At 36.6% G+C, this 20055-nt stretch overlaps 1 protein-coding gene across 4 annotated transcripts in view; it reads left to right on the top strand.

Annotated features, from left to right (window-relative positions):
* tent4b (terminal nucleotidyltransferase 4B) overlaps positions 1 to 20055 on the top strand; it is a 55929-nt gene that overhangs the window by 27286 nt on the left and 8588 nt on the right. For all 4 annotated transcript variants that reach the window (XR_013203659.1, XR_013203660.1, XM_077228961.1 and 1 more), the window contains exons 2-5: positions 10542 to 10665; positions 18233 to 18279; positions 18852 to 18972; positions 19066 to 19173. Coding sequence is in view for 2 of the 4 variants with exons in the window: in XM_077228961.1 (XP_077085076.1) it covers positions 10542 to 10665; positions 18233 to 18279; positions 18852 to 18972; positions 19066 to 19173 (400 nt within the window). In the remaining 2 variants the exon portion in view is untranslated. The remainder of the gene's footprint in view (positions 1 to 10541; positions 10666 to 18232; positions 18280 to 18851; positions 18973 to 19065; positions 19174 to 20055) is intronic.

Genomic DNA, 20055 nt, shown 5'->3' with positions numbered 1-20055 from the left:
CTACAATGTTATTCCGCAAGACACATGCAGTTTATTTATTGACGAACGTAGACGTCACGCGCATTGCACACTGATGGTGAAACGCGGCAATTACGAATTCACGAATTAAGGCAGATTAATTTGATAAAAATGGTCTCACGAAACACAGAGACCCTTCCTCCTACGTCTTTTCAGCGGTTATATTTTCCTCTGTCGAGCGATTACTCTCATGATCGCTCGACAGAGGAAAAGGAAATTATTATAAAATGCAGAAGGTAAGGAGTATGAGATTTCAGCTTTTTGTTACAACTACAGTATAAACTTTGATAACGAAAAATCTGTATCAGTTTATTATAATACTCTAATCTTTTAAAATGTAATGCATACATTTGAATGTTTAATGATTTTTAAAAGATAGAAAGATGATAATAGACAGATAGATAGATAGAATATGATTCAAATGTAAATAGATAGATTGTATATAATTCAAATGTAAAATGCTTAAAATTACAGATTAAAATTACTGTCCAAAATCCACGAAAATCCTGAAATTTGGCAATGATAATAAAGTTGGTAGCACCAGTGCAACCAGTGGAAAAGTTAGTCTGGAGCCCTGGATTAAATAGTGCTTGTATTGCGCATTATTTTAGTAATTCCCACTGGTTTCGCGCTCACACCAAAAGCTTGCACACCACTTATCTATATAAGTGGAGCGCACAAGCCACCTCTCAGTCTCAAGCAGCTTGTGAGTCGCAAGTACCAAAATGAGTGGCTTCAGTTAAACACAGTCAGTTTGAAACCTAATAAGTTGAGAAAGATAACGCAAGTTGTGTAAAATTATATTGGATCTGTGCATACACTCTTAAAGTGTAAGCAGTCTTAATAATCCTGCTGCTGTCTGTCATGTTAATCAAAGAACAAATGACAAAGAAAATCACTCTCTGCTCTTTACTGAATAACATTAGTAACTAATTGTAAGTATGAATCTGTATTTAATTATTACAATGAAGACTATCCAGTGTTATTTTACATTTGATTACTTTAATTTCTGTAGTATTTCTTACCTGAATTTACCCACCTGAAAAACTTAAAGCTGTGGTTTTTTGTCTCTCTTTTATTGTGCTGCTGTTTGAAATTTTTGTTCTTATTTTACTACTTTCTTTTTTACTACTTTTCATGTTTTTTTTTTTTTTTTTTAAATGGAAAATAAAATGTAGCATTGAAGAAAAGTAGAGTTTTGTTGTATATGCTGTCAATTGTAGTTTGAATACCTGGACATCACTTTCAGACCCTCTTGCGTCGACAGTTACTCCTGTTGTATGTGGTTCGTCCTACGTGGTGGTGGTATGCCAACATTACTCTGGATACCATAGCTTTCGATAGACCACAAAGACTTGCTGTCCTGGTCACAGATGAGCCAGCGAGACACCCATCTACAATTTGTCATCTTTTGAACTCTCATATATTTCCTATATGTTTTGAGGATTGCAATATTTTATGTTCAGCTGTGCAATTGACCCTTCGCAAAGACCCGCCCCCCTTAGTTACTGTCGCTATGTCCGACAAGGCTACACCGCTCTCACACACACACCATGTTCTCACGCAGTGAAAAATACATCGCGGATCAGAGAGGAGACTGATAATACGTTGACCGACAGGACAGACCAGGTTACTTTTCGGTTACTTTTGATATTAAACCTATTAAACAAAGTCTCACCTTTCAAATTTGGTTTTTAGATTTTAGTTTTCTGAAAAAATTAGACAATTTTTAAAAATGCGTTCAGCTAAATGCTTGCTCACTCATTGTATTTGTGTTTTTACAATGGGGTCATTTTTTTTTAGTTTACACAACAAAAGAAAGCTTGATTTCAATCTTTGAATTAAATTGAAAAAAGTAGCACAAATAAATACATGAAATAAAGAGAAAAGTTTAGGTCTAATAACACTAGTATTCAGAAATACTACAGAAAGGGAAAAAAGTAATCAAATGTAAAATAACACGGAATAGTCTTTTAGTCCTGTATAATTTGAATACATAGGCTATTAATCCTGATTCCTTACAATTAATGCTATCTTTTGTTGTTTTATATACAATAATGACAGACACATTTTAGGCTACTCTAACTTTAAGAGCTAGTGCACGGATCCACGTTCACATGTTGCGTGTAAAGCGCAGTCCGCGCCACTTTCTCTTATTTTAAAAAGGGCTCCCTGTTGCTTAGCAATCATGAGCCATGTTCTCCATGAAGACGAAGACGTTTCAGTAAAGGATGAGCGCGCAAAAGACCTAATGTGAACGGCCCATACTGTTTTCATTATAGTGTCACATGCATTTTCTTTTTGTATTATTTTTTTAAGACATAACCGATTGTGATTGAGAGGATACTCCCAAAGACCCAAATTAAGACAATGTTGTATTCTTTTGACCGTTAAAGCGCTATAATTCGCAAAAAATAACTCAGTTTTGTTACTCACGAGCTGTTAGTTATGCGGTTTAAAATCGCTTGAATGTTTAAATAGGTAAGACTTAAAAAGACGCACAAATTATAAACATTAGTGACGATGCAATGGCCCGTTGTGCAAGTGACATTTCCATCATATGTCCCGACTCCTGAAACGCGAGAGTCTAGAGTCACCGCCTGCAGCTGCAGCGCGATTGACTTGCCTTGTGCAAAATGCAACACATTTTGAGAGACAGAGAAGACGTGGCATTGGCAGAATCACTCACGCGGTTTGTGAAATTGCGTCTCGCAGAATGTTTTAAAATGACTGATTTGATCTTATAATCTGTTAGGTTAAATTCACTCATAGGCCTACATGCTAGATTGAATGAATGTTTGCGGGAATTTCCCGCATTATAAACACAAGACCTGCGGGAATGATTAAAATGATGGGCAATACCCGCAATCCCGCACCGAAATTCGAGCCCTGAAAACTCACAATTATTTAAAAATAATTTTTCTTTTAATAAATAGGAAATTTCTATGGCATTTCTTTATTTTTGCTGTATCGAAAACGTACCGAACCGTGACACCACTGTATCGTATCAAAACAAACCGTGAATTTTGTGAACCGTTACACCCCTATTAAAAATATAAAAGAACAATAAAGACTTTGAATAATAAATGACTATTGAATAATATTTTATTATTTTAAAAAGTTTAGGAGTCTTTAAATCAATAATGTCTCATATCTTTTATGTACTAGTAATTCTATACAATAATGGGTCAAATCCAGCAAGTCAAAAGACCAACTGGACCTTCTTCCAGTTTGCACACATTTCTTTGAAGGATTAGAAAAAAAACCCATCTGAATATCGATATTGAAAAAAAATATCGAGATATTCATTTTTGTCAATATCTCCCACCCCTAGTTTGTTGCATAAAAACAATGTGATTTATTTTGTCTGTGTGTGTTTGTTTGCATGTATGAACCTTTTTGTCTTGGTAACCTGTAGGTCTGCCCCCTAATAGTCGATGAGAAGAGGCTTAGGCCCTGACCACACGGAGACTCGTTTAGCTGTATACGTAACATTTTTGTATGGTATCATCGTTTCGTCCAGTCGTATCCGGCACTTTGGACGACTGAAACCGCTATCTTTTGAAACCGGGTGCGAGAGTGGATAAATCTGAAAACGACAACTTTGCGTTTTCGTGTGTACCATATATTTTGTGAAACGATGTCATCAACCCACGTGTCAACTAGTCAGACACCACAAAGTGACTTAACAGCAACAACAACTGCCGACTACATGCTTGTGTTCGTGCTTCAGAAGCTACTGAGCCTCTTTTATTTCTTTATTTATTATTTAGGCCTACTTGAATGTATTTTTATTTTATCTATTTATTTTACTACTTTACTACTATTTATATTTCTTTCTTATGCTATGCTGCTTGTATTTTGTCTGATTAAGACATTTTGTAGAGATGGGCATTTCAAGCAAAAATAATATTCGACGATCACTGGAAATTAATTGATTATTATTCAAAAAAACATGCTCACCGGTAAAACGACGTTAAATTTCTAAGTTAGTTTCTTATTTATGTTTAAATGTTATTTTTTCATTTCATCTATGTTGATTATATGAAAAGTGGACAGCATGAGTAATTATAAGATACGCAATATGTCGAGAGACATCATTTTGACCACTTCATTAAGTTTTGTTTTGTATAAAGCCTTTCTTTAAAGTGAATTTCGTTTTTTATAAATTGTATCTTAATTTTAATCAGTTTCATCAACCAATTGCCTGGATTTAAGCAATAAGCAGTCCCTCCAGAAAAACGCAGAGTTTTTTTGTGATTGTTGCGGGCAAAAATCCTTGATTATGCGGCACGTTTTCTTAAAAAATGAGATGGAATACGTGGGGTATTTATGCAATATTATGCGATGAAACTGCGGGAACTTGCAAAAACTGTTTGATGGAGAAAAAAAAAAAGTGATTCCACAACACCCTGTTCTCACTAGGCTACTACCTTAATTATAAGGGTCATTTCTTATTACTTCCTATGATAAGCAAGCATACTACATAGTGGTGGGGGAAAAAATCGATTCTGTTCAGTATCGCGATATTTTGCGCACGCAATTATATCGATACAGTAGCGCAAAGTATTGCGATATTTAATTATAAAATTATCTGTTTTACTTTCCGGTTTTCTCAGAGTTTACTCTGATCATTTACATTTGCGTATTACATCCACAAGGTGGCGCTTGTTGCGGTGCTTTGTTGTCGTACATTCGACAGCAAATTCAAATGAAAATGGCTTCAGTATTACGGTTGTACACGACGCTCCGCATCTTTCAAATCGAAAGTGTGGGTACATTTCGGTTTTATGATTATTCTCAGGTTTATGTTACTCTATTGTATTTAAATAATTTTAAGTTATGTGCTGAGAGCTCAGTGAGTTTTGTTTGTTTCATATTAAATATTACCTGCTCGGTCTTGTCTGTCAGCGCGTTGTCATTGTCCTCTATTTTTCACTGCTTGAGAACATGGGTTGAAATCGCCCTCTAAACCCTCATTCACTAAGTTAGGCCTATTCCCTAAGTTAACGTTAGTCCACTAATACTGTTCACTTGAAGGAGTGAATGAAAACGAGTGAGTGACAGGCGTTGAGCGTACATAGGCTGTACATTCGTTAATGCAGTGCAATGTGGGACAGAGACGTCGATCTGATACGCGTCCCATTTTCTCACAAATCTCTACGTTTATTTAAATAATTCAAGATTGCTCTTATGAGAACACTCGACAAAACTGACATTTTGGCATAATTTGTGTGTGTTATGGTTTGTTCAAGCCCGAAAGAGAACTTGATACTGACGCGCGTCTTTTCTGTGGGTCGTGTGTGTGTGTGTGTGTGTGTGTGTGTGTGTGTGTGTGTGTGTGTGTGTGTGTGTGTGTAATACAGGCAGGATTTAACGGATACTGCGTAATTGCGTTAAACATTTTTAACGCTTTAAACTTTTTTTTTGTTTTTGTTGCGGTGCCACCGTGGGCAAGTGATGAAACCAGTGTTGCAATGTGTCCCGAATGTTCAAGAACAAGTTTTTCAGTTTTTGCACTTCAGTTAATGTGTAGAAGATAATGTTTACATAATTAAATGTGACATTTAAAGTGAGGTGAGCGGTCTTATTTTCCTAATTTTTTTCTAATGCCTTTGATTAATATGGGGGACGTGAATCGCAATATCGCAGAATCGAATCGCAATACTTGCTGTATCGCAATATATTGAGAATCACAATAATATTGAATCATGGCCCAAATATCGCAATACTATCGAATCGTCACATTTTTGCCAATTCCCACCCCTAATACTACATCACAGAAAGTGCTGGGAATATTTAAGTTCTCATCTTTTTTTATTTCAGACCTTAATAAACACATGGTGTTAAACACAAACTTACAAAACTTACAAAACTTACAAAAATGATTTGCGGGCTTCATCATTGCATCGTCGCGGGGTTTGCAGCTTTTCGATGATGTTCACGTCGCGTTATTACGTCACTTCATAACGTTCCCATGGCAACAGGGGGAAATAGCTGCTATTGTGTGAAGTAAACGCAACATCTTTCAACTTTCTGCTAAGATATGTGTCTTTTTTGCAACGAAAATGCGGGGATTATGAAATCATGCAAGCCCCGCATATTTTGCGCGGAAATCGGCAATTTATGCGGCGAAAGTGCGGTTTATTTGAAAAAATGCGGCCCCCGCATGAATATGCGGTCTTTGGCTGATTATGCACTAAATCATGCGATCGCATAATCACGTTTTTCTGGAGGGACTGAATAAGAAGCAAAGCAGACAATATAATAAGTACATGGAGGTGAAAATGAACAAATCTTTTTTTGAGTCATTCCGTTCGTTGAATGCCTTGAATGAACGAAATGACTCGAAAAAAGACTCGTTCAAAATTAACAAATCTTTTTTCGAGTCATTTCGTTCATTCAATGAACGAAATGACTCGGAAAAAGATTCGTTCATTTTGATGAACGAGTTCGAACAGGAGAGTCACGAACGTGCATCACACAACAGAGCAAGGCGAGCATTTGTGCTTATAAAACTTAAACTTTTATTTATTTTTGAAATGACCGATCGTTTCGCAAGATAAGACCCTTATGCGACGTCTGGTGTCGTTTAAAGCCATTTTAAGCTGCACTGAAACTGTCATTTGGACCTTGGACCGTTTGGTACCCAATGAAGTCCATTATATGGAAAAAAATCCTAGAATGTTTTCATCAAAAACCTTAATTTCTTTTCGACTGAAGAAAGAAAGACATGGACATCTTGGATGACATGGGGGTGAGTAAATTATCAGCAAAAGTTTTTTAAAAAGTGAACTAATCCTTTAATAAATTATTAAAATGTCTTGGCGCGGAAAAGGCTACTTATATTGCGCCTATATTAAAGGCTCATTATGGTTTAGTAAACCCCCTCCTATAATAAATAAAAAGCAAAGTTACATTAACAACCCCGACCCACCCCCCAATTTTTTTACAATTTATTACAATTTGTCCGTTCAAGTGCAAGAAGACGCGAAAGAGAACTCGATTCAGTTTTTACGTACTGTATGAGAGGCAGCTGTGTCTGTGGAGTCATCAGCGTGTGTCTGCATTGGGTGTGTTCGTGTTGCAGTGGTGGCCAGTTCTGATGAATGCTGTCAGACTGCCTCTGCAGAGCGTCATGCCAAGGGCAGAACTTTCTCATGCAGTTTTGTTTCACCATCATGGTCAGACAAATGCGTTTAGACACCGATCGGACCCCGAGAGACTTGTGTGTGTCTGTGTTGGTGTTTATGCTCAAAGCTTTGCATGACTTGTTTGGTTGTGCAACTTGGGTGACCGGTGGTACTGAGACCTTCCTTGACATAAAAACTGAAAGCTTTCATTCAGTGTTTCCACTCAGATAAGCAAATGCCAGTTGAGTGCACCTTTACTTACATGTAACAGATTTTTTCTTTTGAAATGGAAATCAGTGCATAGTTTTTGAACAATTCCCAGCATTTTTACTGAGTGAGTCTCATTCTTAAGTAATAAGATGCCTAGGATTCCCAGAGTGCAAATTGTTCTTCAGGGCATGATGGTTTCTCACCTGTCCTGTCCATTTCTAAAATGTCTGGGCAGATGACTTGGGTAAACTTGTGTTTTGCAGCTCTAGTCAAACGTAAGGGATGCTGGGATTAAAAGGTTATCTGAACACCTTGTTCTGCACTAAAGATGTAACAAACTAAATGTGGCCCACTAACATTCCCTTGGTGTCAAATGTGGAAGAGGGACTGGATTGTAGGGCTGGTCGTTTTTTTTCTTTTTCTTTCTTTTAACTTGTTTGTAACCAGATTGTTAATAAAGAATGTTACTTGAATATTGTAGTTAAGTTTTTGAGTTAGTTAAACATAAAAAATACTAAAATCGTGAATCGGTCAATCGTTCTGAAAAATAGTTGTTGTTTTTTGTCATATCGCCCAGCCCCACTGGATTGTGAAAGAACAGTATATTTAATGTTAGGCCACTCTAGCAGTTAGCAAATATAGAAACAACCAATGAAGAACGTTAATTTAGTGTAGGTGTAATTGCAGTGACCACACAGATTCTGTGTTCAACCTCAGGAGGAAAGACTTCAGTTCTTAGGAGAAGCCGCACATAGAGCAAGTCACTTAATGAAAGTCAATTCACACTGTCATCTTGGTAACGTTCCAGGGTAGTTTCTGTGTCAGAATACTAAATTTAAGCATTCAGTTTGAAATGAACTTGGATCAGATTTTTAGAGATGTGTAATAAAGAGGCGTCACCTAGATAGTAGCTATACTCTCCCTCTTCCTGACTTAGAAGCCTCACTAGCTCTCCCTGCTGTAATAACCTGCCTTTGAATATTTACTTACCTGAAACTAGGGTGTGAATTTGTTTCTTTGTTCTTCTGTCACCCTGAGTTATGTCAACCAATATTCTCATCACTTACCTGACAGCATACAGTACTCTGTTTATAAGATTTTTTTTTTAAGTAATTGATTATTTTATTCAGAAAGGATGCATTAAATGGATAAAATAATAACAGTAAAAGATTAAACGGCACAAATTTTCTCAACATTGATAACAATTAGAAATGTTTCTTGAGCGCCACATCATGTTAGGCTGTGTTCAGACTGCAGGCAATTTCTTTTTTCTCAAATCAGATTTTTCAGGCAGATTGTCCGCACTATTAATGGCAAGTGATTAGGGCTACACAATTAATCGAATTTCTAATTGCGATTACGATTACGGATGCCACGATTACGTAATCGTTCAAAACCGCGATTACAAAGAAAATCCACTCTGCGTGTGTGTGTTTAGAGCATAATTATGTTATGAGAGGCGAATCACGATTACTTCAGAAAACCCAGCACAATATGACATACCAGGCAGTGACGTAAGTGTACGCTGAAATAGTCTTTCACCTCAGAAAAACGGACTTTACTGTCCTGTCCCATTATACTGTGCTCGTAGCGCGCACTCTTCAATTGCACGCGCAAATGCGGCGGCGCGCGCTGTGTATCGCTTCACTGTATAAAGTGCAAAAGAAACTACGAACAATGTCGTTACAATGTAAATTATTAAGTCATGAAATAAAAGTAAAATACCAATAAATCACGTGTTAGCTGAGAATGATTTGCTTGCAGGTATGATTTTCATTCTATTCACCAGGAGCTGTTTCATTAACAGTTCTTGTTAGTATTGTGTATTCACCATGGTAACTGTCATTTCCATAACCCAAAAATGCAACTTTAATTTCACTTTGTGTTATTTTTTATATTATTAAATGACTGTGGTGGCTCATATCAACATTGTATTAACAAAAACTAGTTTGGGACTGCTATTTAATTGCTTTAGCATAGTACTACTGTTTTTCTAGTCTTTACTATGAGTCATACAATTTATGTGTATGTTAAGTAAAGGGGGACAGTACTTGTGTGGGTTAACAATTTTTGTGTAAACGTATTATAATATGCCTACCGGTGTATATATATTCAATGTAAATTGTGATAATCGTAATTAATAATCACAATTACAATTTCAAGGGAATAATCGGCAATTATGATTTTTGTCATAATCGTGCAGCTCTACAAGTGATCAAATTAGATTTGTGTGTCCAGTCTTATCTGCATGGGTTTCTTTGGTAATGATGCAGGTGTACCCACATATATGATGAGGCTTTTAAAATGGATGCAGGAAAAATGTAGGCACATCATTTCGCTCTTCAAATAAGCACCCTGTTGAGACTTGGTGCAGAACTCCTCTGTCGCACAAGAAAAGGCCAACAATTTTGGACATGCCGTTTGAACATCGTAGTAATATTTCCGTCCAGTTTTGACAATGCCGTTATGTGTCAAGTTAAGAGTGAAGCAAAAGGCAATTTAAAATATGATTTGAGCAGCCAGAGCATCCACACTGAGACACCTTTAAAAATCCGATTGGAATTGTATTTCAAACTACCTTTAAATGTGTTTTGAATTCGATTTTTAAAAATCTGATTTCATGTTTTTAATGTTTTTTTTTTTTTTTTGCTGTCCAGACTTTTTAAAACCCCAATCTGGATAAAATCTGGATATGCAAACAATCTGATTTTTGCTGGCAGTCTGGTCATACCCTTAGAATGATATCTGTAGGGTCATGTGACATAGCTACTGAAAATTCAGCTTTGCCATCACATGAATAAATTACATTTTAAAATATATGAAAATTGAAAATTTATAATTTAAATTGTAAATTTACTTCACGATGAGCATAAGGCACCTAAGTAGTTTAGCCTAGTTGTATTTAACCTAGTGAAACAAAACACCTTTGTATGCATACTATTGGTTGTGTAATGTAATATTCTTTCTTTATTGTTATTGAATGACAAACAACAGCTCAGGTCATCAGAAACCAGGTTTATTATTAAACAACAGGTTTATAATTTATCATCTCCTGGTACTGTGCTGCTAAATCACTTTAATATAGTATTTGTGTTACACATTAAATAACTTTATTGCTAATAATGCAATCAGTCTTTGAGGAACTAGTTTATGTAATACTTTATTTCTCTTTCTCTCCAGCCTGCATGAAGAGATAAAGGACTTTTATGATTACATTTCTCCTCGTCCAGAGGAGGAGCACATGAGGCTGGAGGTGGTGGCCAGGATCCAGAGGGTCATCAAGGACTTGTGGCCAAATGCAGAGGTTTGTGTTACTCACACACACCTTTTAGTTAAACTGATTGTTTTCTTGAGGTTTATGTAATGGATATTTGGACAATGAGGCACAATCAATATGGTATCTGCCATGGATGCATTAATACGAACATAAATATTAAACACTTGCCTACTTTCAAGTTTCCAGTTTACTTTTTACTTATCAAACACCATGTGTGGATTTATTCTTGCGATAGTTCACCGTTACACCGCTGTCATGGACATGCAGAGGTCTTAATATATATCCCTGGGGGACTCCATTTCTAAGTTGTGACTGGAACCCATCAGATATATAAGAAATACTCTTCTCAGTTCACGTGTGTCTGTCTGTGTGTGTGTCTGTCTGTGTGTCTGTGTGTGTGTCTGTGTGTGTCTGTGTCTGTGTGTGTCTGTGTGTGTGTCTGTGTGTGTGTCTGTGTGTGTGTCTGTGTGTGTGTGTGTCTGTGTGTGTGTCTGTGTGTGTGTGTGTGTGTCTGTGTGTGTGTCTGTGTGTGTCTGTGTCTGTCTGTGTCTGTGTGTATATATATATGTATATATATATATATATATATATATATATATATATATATATATATATATATCAGAACAGAAGTGGGAGTAAGTCACACATTTTCAAGTCACAAGTAAGTCTCAAGTCCCATACCATCAAGTCTCAAGTAAGTCTAAGTCGCATGTACACGCAACCAAGTCAAGTCAAGTCAATGGTTCACTTCATGCAAGTCAAGTCCTGCTAAGGGTCAAGTCAAGTCCAAGTCAAGTTACAATACCAAACAGAAAAAAGTTTATATTGGCCTCAACCTTATTTATTTTTGATTACCTTGATTACCTTTCTTATACATTTATATCGTAATATTAATAATATTTTTATAATTTATTACAGCATGTATTTATGATTATCAAAATTTGGAATTATTATGATTATAATAACAATTATATGAAAAATGTTGAAGATAAAACATTTGAAGGCAAATTCACAAGTGTGATGCATTAATTATATTGGTTTTATAGTAAATGTCATATGTTTAACTTTGCTTATATATTTTTTTATGCAATATCACCCAGACATTAACTTTCCCATTAATAGCCCATATTTGACCCCTTAAATTGATTTCCAGGGGCATTTTTTTCCAACTATGTTCTAACCATTTTTTTTCTATCCATGCATTACACTGCAATTACAATCCCATAAATAATGTTATGAGATTAATCATTTAAATATAATAATTTTAATATAGAAAAAATTAGATGCTAAAAAATATTGGGAAATTATTAAATTAAAACCGCCAATAGGTGGCGCCAAATTGACGTCTTACTGTACGAGTCATAGAAGCATTCATTCAACTGATCATATGTTCTAAATCATATGTTATAAATATAAAAATAACTCATATAGGGACATTTTTTTTCCACATCTTGAATTTTGGGTGCATATTAATTCTGCTCACATTGCCCCCCAACCCCCTTATAAGATCTGACCCTGCTTCAAGGGAAACATAAAACACGACAAAACATCATTAAAGGGTAACTAAACCCCCGGTCAAAGCCTGACTCCACCCACTGGCAATATTTGAAAAATGCTGGAAAAGTGGGCAGATCCCAGCGGATATAGAGGGGATGAACCGAGGGCAGGGCTGAGCGGGGAGACGTGCACCTGAGACCCGCAGTGACAGCTGCTGTCAAACTAGCTAAATTGGAGTGACGCAAGTAGCTTTGCAACAGAGCGGTCATTTGAAGTCGAGAACTTTTCTCCCCCACCTTCACCTTAAGTGGAGGAGGGTGAATTGTCTGTGGACACCAGCTCAAACTGCGGTCTTAACTCCCGCGTAGCGTTCGGCATCCGATTACTGCTATATTCAGTCATTTTGAGGTAATTTTTTCCAGGACTATTATTACTATTACGTTAATTATATTTTGCTGCTATGTGAAAAAATAATCAGCAAATCGCGCCGGCGCGTTTGTCGACACCAGAGGATTAACTTTAGCCTAATAAGAAGGAACATAAATTGTGATTAAAAATATATGCTCACTCACATCATGACGCCACTGCGGTGGTGGAGTTCAAGCAGGAAGAGCAGCGTTTGGCGGCGCGAGCTGTGTGGAGAAGCCCATTTCCACCTCCATTTCGTTGGAGAAGCAATCCCACGTAAAATGCAGGTTGCACACTGGAGCAATAGGCGAGATTAACTACCTAGGCTACACGAAATAATCTAAATAACTATATAAATGCTATGCTAACTAGATGCTAATATATATCTATCCTGATCGTTTTCAATACTTGTAATTCCAACTCCTGACTCGCTACAGTAGTTTTGACGGAACCAAATGCTTTTATACCAGGGGCTGCCAAGGGCGTGGTGAGCTCGCACCAAGGGCGTGACCGAGTGACGTCAGAGAGTATCCCTACTGCAGGAGCTTTCCGTTTAACCTGAAGAGGATATATTTGAAAATTAAAACACTTTATTAGGGCTGCAACAACTAATCGATAAAATCGATTATAATCGATTATGAAAATCGTTGTCAACGAATGTCATTATCGATTAGTTGGTCTGCTTACGTCACGGGGAGCGTTTACTGGTACGCACACACACGCAAGGTCTCTCTCCCTCAGGCGCTCTGCCGAGCACGCGCGCTACACGGTTTGGAGCAGTCTCTTCTGTCTCGCATGCGCGCTCTTGCTTGCGCGCTCTAGATTTCGGGAGTTTGAACTAATTCGCGGGCATCAGGGAGCCGCAATCAATATGCGGGAGACTCCCGGGACTTCCGGGATGTCTGTATTTTGTCTCGAGCATCAGGTTGCGCAATCAGTTCGCTCGCAACGTAAGTGATGGATTAAAATAGCGCTACCGCAGAAATAGGTTAAATTAAAACGGTCTTTACAAAGTGAAGCATTAAATACAAAGGCAGTTAATAACAGCAGCAGTAAAATATTGTTTTTTAGTCACTGTACTCAGTGGTTTTCAGCGAATGCTTGTGCACTAATGCATAATTTCTCCTGTCCTTTACTCAAGCCTGTTAGCTTGCTGGGTAACGTTACCTCCATTCCGTTCTCTTTTTATAGCATTTGTCTACTAAGTTTTAATTGTTTTTCAAACGCGATCTACTGCGGCTCTACATTCACACAATTGTTTTCAGTCTTTCTATATTTATTTAATCAATTTATCCTTATATTATTCTTTTATATATTATATATAATATATATTATATTCTTTATCCTTATATTCCTTATAATTAATTTTAAATAAAAATTAAATGAATTATATATTTTAGATGTTTTTAGTTTGTTTTTAGTTCAGATATTCACATCTGAACAACATGTCTGTGTAAATTTGTTTTAACAAAAATTGTGTTAAAACATAATATGTTGGATATCATTTTTTTAACAATAATCATGTTTGTCAACTTGCCATCAGCAATTATCATTAAAAACAATGCAAATATTGATATTAGTAAAACTCAATGTGTGGCTTTTGCACTTTTTAAAGTACACTTTTACACATAAATACCCTGATTTACGGTTTTATTTAGTTATAATAAAAAAAAATGTAATTTAATTTCTATCCGATTAATCGATTAATCGAAAAAATAATCGTCCGATTAATCGATTATCAAAATAATCGTTAGTTGCAGCCCTACACTTTATACCCAAATGTCAAAAAATGTACTCGAATCAATTAACAGCATTTAGGAAGCTCCATTCTTACAGATAATTAACTACAAAAAAAATGTTTTAGTGTTTAATTACCCTTTAACAGTTTTCTATGCTGTTTTCCGTCATTGGAAAGAGCGACATATTTGGCTTTAAAGCATGATTTGAAAGAAACTGTGGCAAATGTCTGCGGGAATTTATGCACATTATACAAAACATATGCCACCATTAATTATCATTTTGACAGCCTTAAGCTATATTTGAAAACATAATATTGTATAAAGAGGCATGCTGTTTTAACTACTATTCTCTCTAGATTTAACGTTAGTCAAATTAACTATAACAAACAGGTTAAACAAGCCATATAGCTTACTTTTAGACGTGGTGAATGAAGTTCGAGGTTGTGATGGTCGTGTCTGATATCCCTTGCCAGTTATTATGCGTAGAGCAAATCGTCTTGTATGAATATGGTCAATTTCTAGTGTTTATATCCAAAAAGAAACGATGCTGGGAGATGTTTTTGTATTTAGCGCACTCACTGAGGGGTCTGTTTTTTCTGTGCTCTGTGCGTCACGTAATCGCACAGATTCTGATGACTGGCGTCAATGGTTCCGTTGCTTTCATTTTGTTCATCAATATAGGCTATGTTGCGATGATTTATATAAAAATGTATATGAAGTCATTTTCGAGTCATACAGTTCAAGTCAAGTCAAGTCTCGAGTAATTGGATCTCAAGTTAAAGTCAAGTCATTTTCTTAATTTAGTCAAGCAAGTCTCAAGTCCTTAAATTTGCGACTCGAGTCAGACTCGAGTCAAGTCATGTGACTCGAGCCCCCCATCTCTGATATATATATATATATATATATATATAGTGATTTTTGCTTTATATACATTTTTATATACATTATACAAGGGCCAACAGTGAGCCTTTAGCACATTCCAGAAGTGGCAGGAGCCTCTGTTGCTAAAATGCATGAATAATGGACTGAAAAATTAATGTATCTATATGAAGAAGTTTTTTGCTCGCTCAAAAATAATCCATAGCTTTTCAACGGTCTGATTTGACCTTTGTGTTGTGAACAAAAACCCAGTTTTGTTTCTGGTTGTAACTGTTTTTATATATTTAGCTTAGAGTGTAGAGGAATATTTCATGGCAACATAATCTGTATAATAACATATGATTGCATGTTTTTTTTAGCCGTATGAGGGCAAATTGGTAGAAAAGTAATCAAAGCACTTGTAGCTACATGCATTTGATCAAAGTATGACTGAGTTCTTCAGGGGCATGTTTATATTGGATTTCACAGTGGTGTTGTTTTCATGCACAGATTAAGGCAGTGGTTCTCAACGTTTTTTGTCGCGCCCCCCTTATATTTTTTTTACCACCCCCACCCCCAAAATTTTATAAATAAAAACGGAAAGATCTTTTAAATAAAATAAAAAAAAACGTGCAATGAAAAACCTGCGATTGTTTCACTTTGTAATGTCATTATTTCATATAACAGTAAGAGAGAATAATAATACAGTCTTATAATAATATAATAATAATATTTTCAGTGATGCTCTGGATGAGCAATATATAAAAGTGCAAATATATGAGTGCTTTTGACAGCGCCTCACGTCACGAGCTCAGCTTCTTGTTTGTCTTTTCACTGGAACACGCAAAGCAGCGGATTTGTGAGTTCACAATAGCAGCTTGAGTTTCGGTCCGCTGAAGAGGTGCTTTTCTACAGCGAGCAACTTCTATGTTGGGCTTGTTCCAGCGGTGACAAGTCAGCAGTCTGAAGAAGAACGATTCTGTGTACGGCTGTTTTTTTTTTCCTGCTGATCTCCCGCGCCCCCCCTGCAGTTTCCCTGGGTGGCGCGGCCCACACTTTGAGAACCACTGGATTAAGGAAACATCTCTTACCATCTCTTCCTCAGTGCCAGTGTTTTGTTGCTTGTGTAATTTGGGAATGCATATTTATTGTTAGACATCCTATCTTATAAAAAGTGAATTTCTCCTATGAGCTAAATAAGTGCACAGGTTAACAGCTGCTAATGGTTAGTACTAAAGATCAATTATTCTCAATCACCCTCTCAATATTACATAAAGGATGTGAAAAGTCTGTGTAAGAAGATTGAGTATTTAACTGTGCAAGGAGAGGCTTAACCCGGCTATTTTTGAACCACATACATGTCATTAGGTCCCTGTGTGTATGAAACAGGTTGTTGAATTTCTGTTCGTATAAACAGGCATCGTGCACAACATGATACATACTCTTAATTCTCTTGTAGGAGTGTAATTCTCTTCTGTTTTGTGCATTCCGGGGTGAGGGGTGGGTAATGGGGTCTAGTAGAAAACTCGTCCTTCTGGCCTCTGGGCCCCCTGTACACAGTCCCCCTTCTCAATCTAGGTCCATGTTATGTTAAAAAATTGTGAAAATGTTAATATTCACATGTAAAACTGATATTATTGCATTTAGTTGACTACATCTTTGCATTTTTAACTAGATATTTTCTTGCAGGGTTTCACGCAGCTCATTTTAGGGTAGAACAGGGGTGAAAATGATATGTTGTATCATCAACTACATTATATGACTGATTAGGGATGGAGCTAAACCCTGCAAGACAGTGGACCTCATGGGCTAGAGTTGCCCACTCTTGAGGTTGAAAACTAAACAGTTCAGCAGTGAAAAAGTACAAGTAATGTGTATGACTCAATTTTAGGACACTGTACTGTCATACATGCAGTGTATTTTGCACATTTATATATATATATATATATATATATATAATTTTTTTTTTTTTTTTTTTTTTGTGTAAAATAAGTCATAGGAGAATTGATGACTTTGGCCTTTTTGTATACCCTAATAAGGCAACATATCCTGGGAAATACAACTCGTAAAATCCAAACTACAGCAAATATTTATTTTGGATATGCTTTATTTAGTCCAGATAATATAAAAAGTGACATGAAATTATTTTTTTTGATGAGCATTTTCCACACTTGCCTGGTTTAGGGTTAATTATTTATGCTTAGCTCAAATGGGTTTTTTTCTTTGTTTGTTTGTATTTTTGTATTCATTTTGCACTTATTAATGGTGATGTATATAATTTTTTTTTTGACTGACCTAAAGCAGAAAAATACCATATGTTTCCTGATATTTAGGAAACATTCCAAAATACAGTTCTACAGCAAGTTATTCCACTTTGAAATGTGCATTCTGTGTCGGAATATCTGTTTTTGTTTTGGTCTGTGTGATCCCGCCCACTGCCTATTTACCTAATAGTATTTCGATACCCCAAGTGGCCAGTTGGTGGAAAACGCAGCATATTGCAGCCATGGAAGCCAGCGAACAAACTGGGTCACTGATCGCAGATTCCACCCGACCTAAACAGCCTCTGCATCAATCTAAAAAAACTCTATGAGCAGAGGCTTATTAAAACGCTGATAAATCAACTCTTCAACTTAGTGTAAGGCTTTTTGCTTTCCATTTTTAATTGCGCTCGTTCCTGTTGCGTCCTCAATCTGACAACCCAGCGTGAGCATCGAGTCTGAGGAGGAGGGGGTGGGGGAAACAACTCTCCAATATTTTGAATTTGGACTGCAGTACCCATTTCAACCGCCAGCTGTCAATATTACATACTGCACCTTTTAAGGTGTGGAGTACATTGTACCATAGGCTTGCATAGCATGTAACTGTCAACCTATATTCATGCATTTGAGTTCACATATTTCTCACCCATTTCAGTCCTTGTGTGTTCTTTGCAAATAATTACATTTGTGCACTCAGACAGAAACTCTGATTTGCATGTTTAGATTTTCTTTTTTTCTTTTTTTTTAGTTTTAAAAATGAACACAGGATGTTTGTTGGGTTCTTGTAGGGGAAGACTGAGTTGAACCTCTTCTCCTATTTTCTGATTGCAGGTTGAAGTGTTTGGCAGCTTCAGCACAGGCTTGTATTTACCTACAAGGTAATGTTATGATAATTTTTTTTTCTCTTGCTACATTTTTTAACTGAACACAATATTCTTATGGTATCTTACATGGTTTTGTACGTAGAACTGTTTTGTGATTTTTTGTGAATTTTTGTAATTGTGTATTATACAAGTATTATGACGTGTATTTGAACTTTTTGTGTTTGCATGGAGGGATTAAGATTTGTAATTTTAGCTCTGCTTATCCTGTATTTGTGTGCATTTTTTGTGAGAGCCAATCTCGTCACACCAGTACTGCATTTATACGACACCTGGATTACTGAACTGTGGCTTAGTAGAATAAATCTGTCTGTGCCAACACACACGTGTTCTAGTTGCAGTAGCAGTTGAATTTAGCACTCAGTTATGTGACGTCAGTAAATTCTTAACATACTTAGAAGCACTTTTAGGATCATTTTTTTTAATTTATTAAAAGCCATCAAACTTTTCCCAGAACATCAATACACAGACTCATCATTTACTGGATTATTTATTTCTTAAGAGGATAATGATTTCTGTTTGCTTTATTTAAAACTTTCTCTCCTCTGCGTCCTCTCTCTTTATATCAGTGATATAGACTTGGTGGTTTTTGGTCATTGGGAGACTTTACCTCTTTGGACTCTGGAAGAGGCGCTACGCAAGAGACAAGTGGCAGATGAAAACTCTGTCAAAGTCTTGGATAAAGCAACGGTACGAGCACTGCTGTGTGTCGTACATGTGTGTTGGGTGTTTTTTGGCATCTGTCAGACGTCCCTGCTTGTCTTTAATGCTCTGTCTCTGTAGGTCCCCATCATTAAACTGACAGATGCACACACAGAGGTAAAAGTGGACATCAGCTTTAATGTGCAGAGTGGTGTGAAAGCTGCAAACCTCATTAAGGACTTCAAACGGGTGAGTGTGGAGGTTTTCTAACTTCTTTCCACTCAAGTGATTAATTAATAGGGAATGCTGATTTTGAATGGAGCTGTTTAGGTTTTAGAAACTAATTTGAGCCAACTACACTGTATTGTCACCAGAGGTCACATCTCGTGCGTGCGTGTGTTGTTGTTTTTTTTTTACACCATGGTCCCACAAATTTAACATCACCACCACTAAAGGCGGGTGTACACGGTGCGAGTTCGGACACTCGGGAGGTTGTGAGATATTGCACACGTTACGAGTCAGTTAACTTGATAATCGCTTCAAAGCAGCTGGTACACGGCACGACTGTCCTGCACGAATTTTATCCCGAGCCGGCGGCAATCACGTGAGCTTTCGCGCTAAACACTGAGACCGGAGCTTTCAATGTTGCAAGCAACTGTAGCTTCAGAAAAATGACAGAAATGTGTGTGCAAATGATTTGTTGAAAAGCAGAGAGAGAGAGAGAGAGAGAGAGATAGCCCCATCGATCTAGCCCAGGGGTCTCCAACCTTTTTTCATTTGAGAGCTACTTTTTAAAAAAAAATAGTGGCCGAAAGCTACTCATGTAATACAACACTTACATCTCTTAAGTAATGTCTCATAACTCTCATATTAACAACTATCTAAACTGTTTTAGACCTAAAAGGGTTTTTGAAGGCCTAAATATGTAGAAGAAGAAGAAGAAGAAGAAGTTTTATTTATATAGCGCCTTTCCAAAGCTCAAGGTCGCTTTACATGTATGTACAAAATATGTCACCCTTAAATGACAGAGAAAAGAACAGAATTAGAGATTTTTTTTATAGAAAATTGTACTTTGCATATTATACTGTAAAAACACATAATTATTGTTGATTTTATAGTGCATCTTAACTA

The sequence above is a fragment of the Siphateles boraxobius genome, unplaced genomic scaffold (assembly GCF_051911475.1).
Source record: "Siphateles boraxobius isolate OS27281-9 unplaced genomic scaffold, OSU_SipBor_1 130, whole genome shotgun sequence".
Classification (NCBI taxonomy): domain Eukaryota; kingdom Metazoa; phylum Chordata; class Actinopteri; order Cypriniformes; family Leuciscidae; genus Siphateles; species Siphateles boraxobius.
The sequence above is the reverse complement of the archived record's forward strand: the minus strand, read 5'-3'. Positions and strand labels throughout refer to the sequence as shown.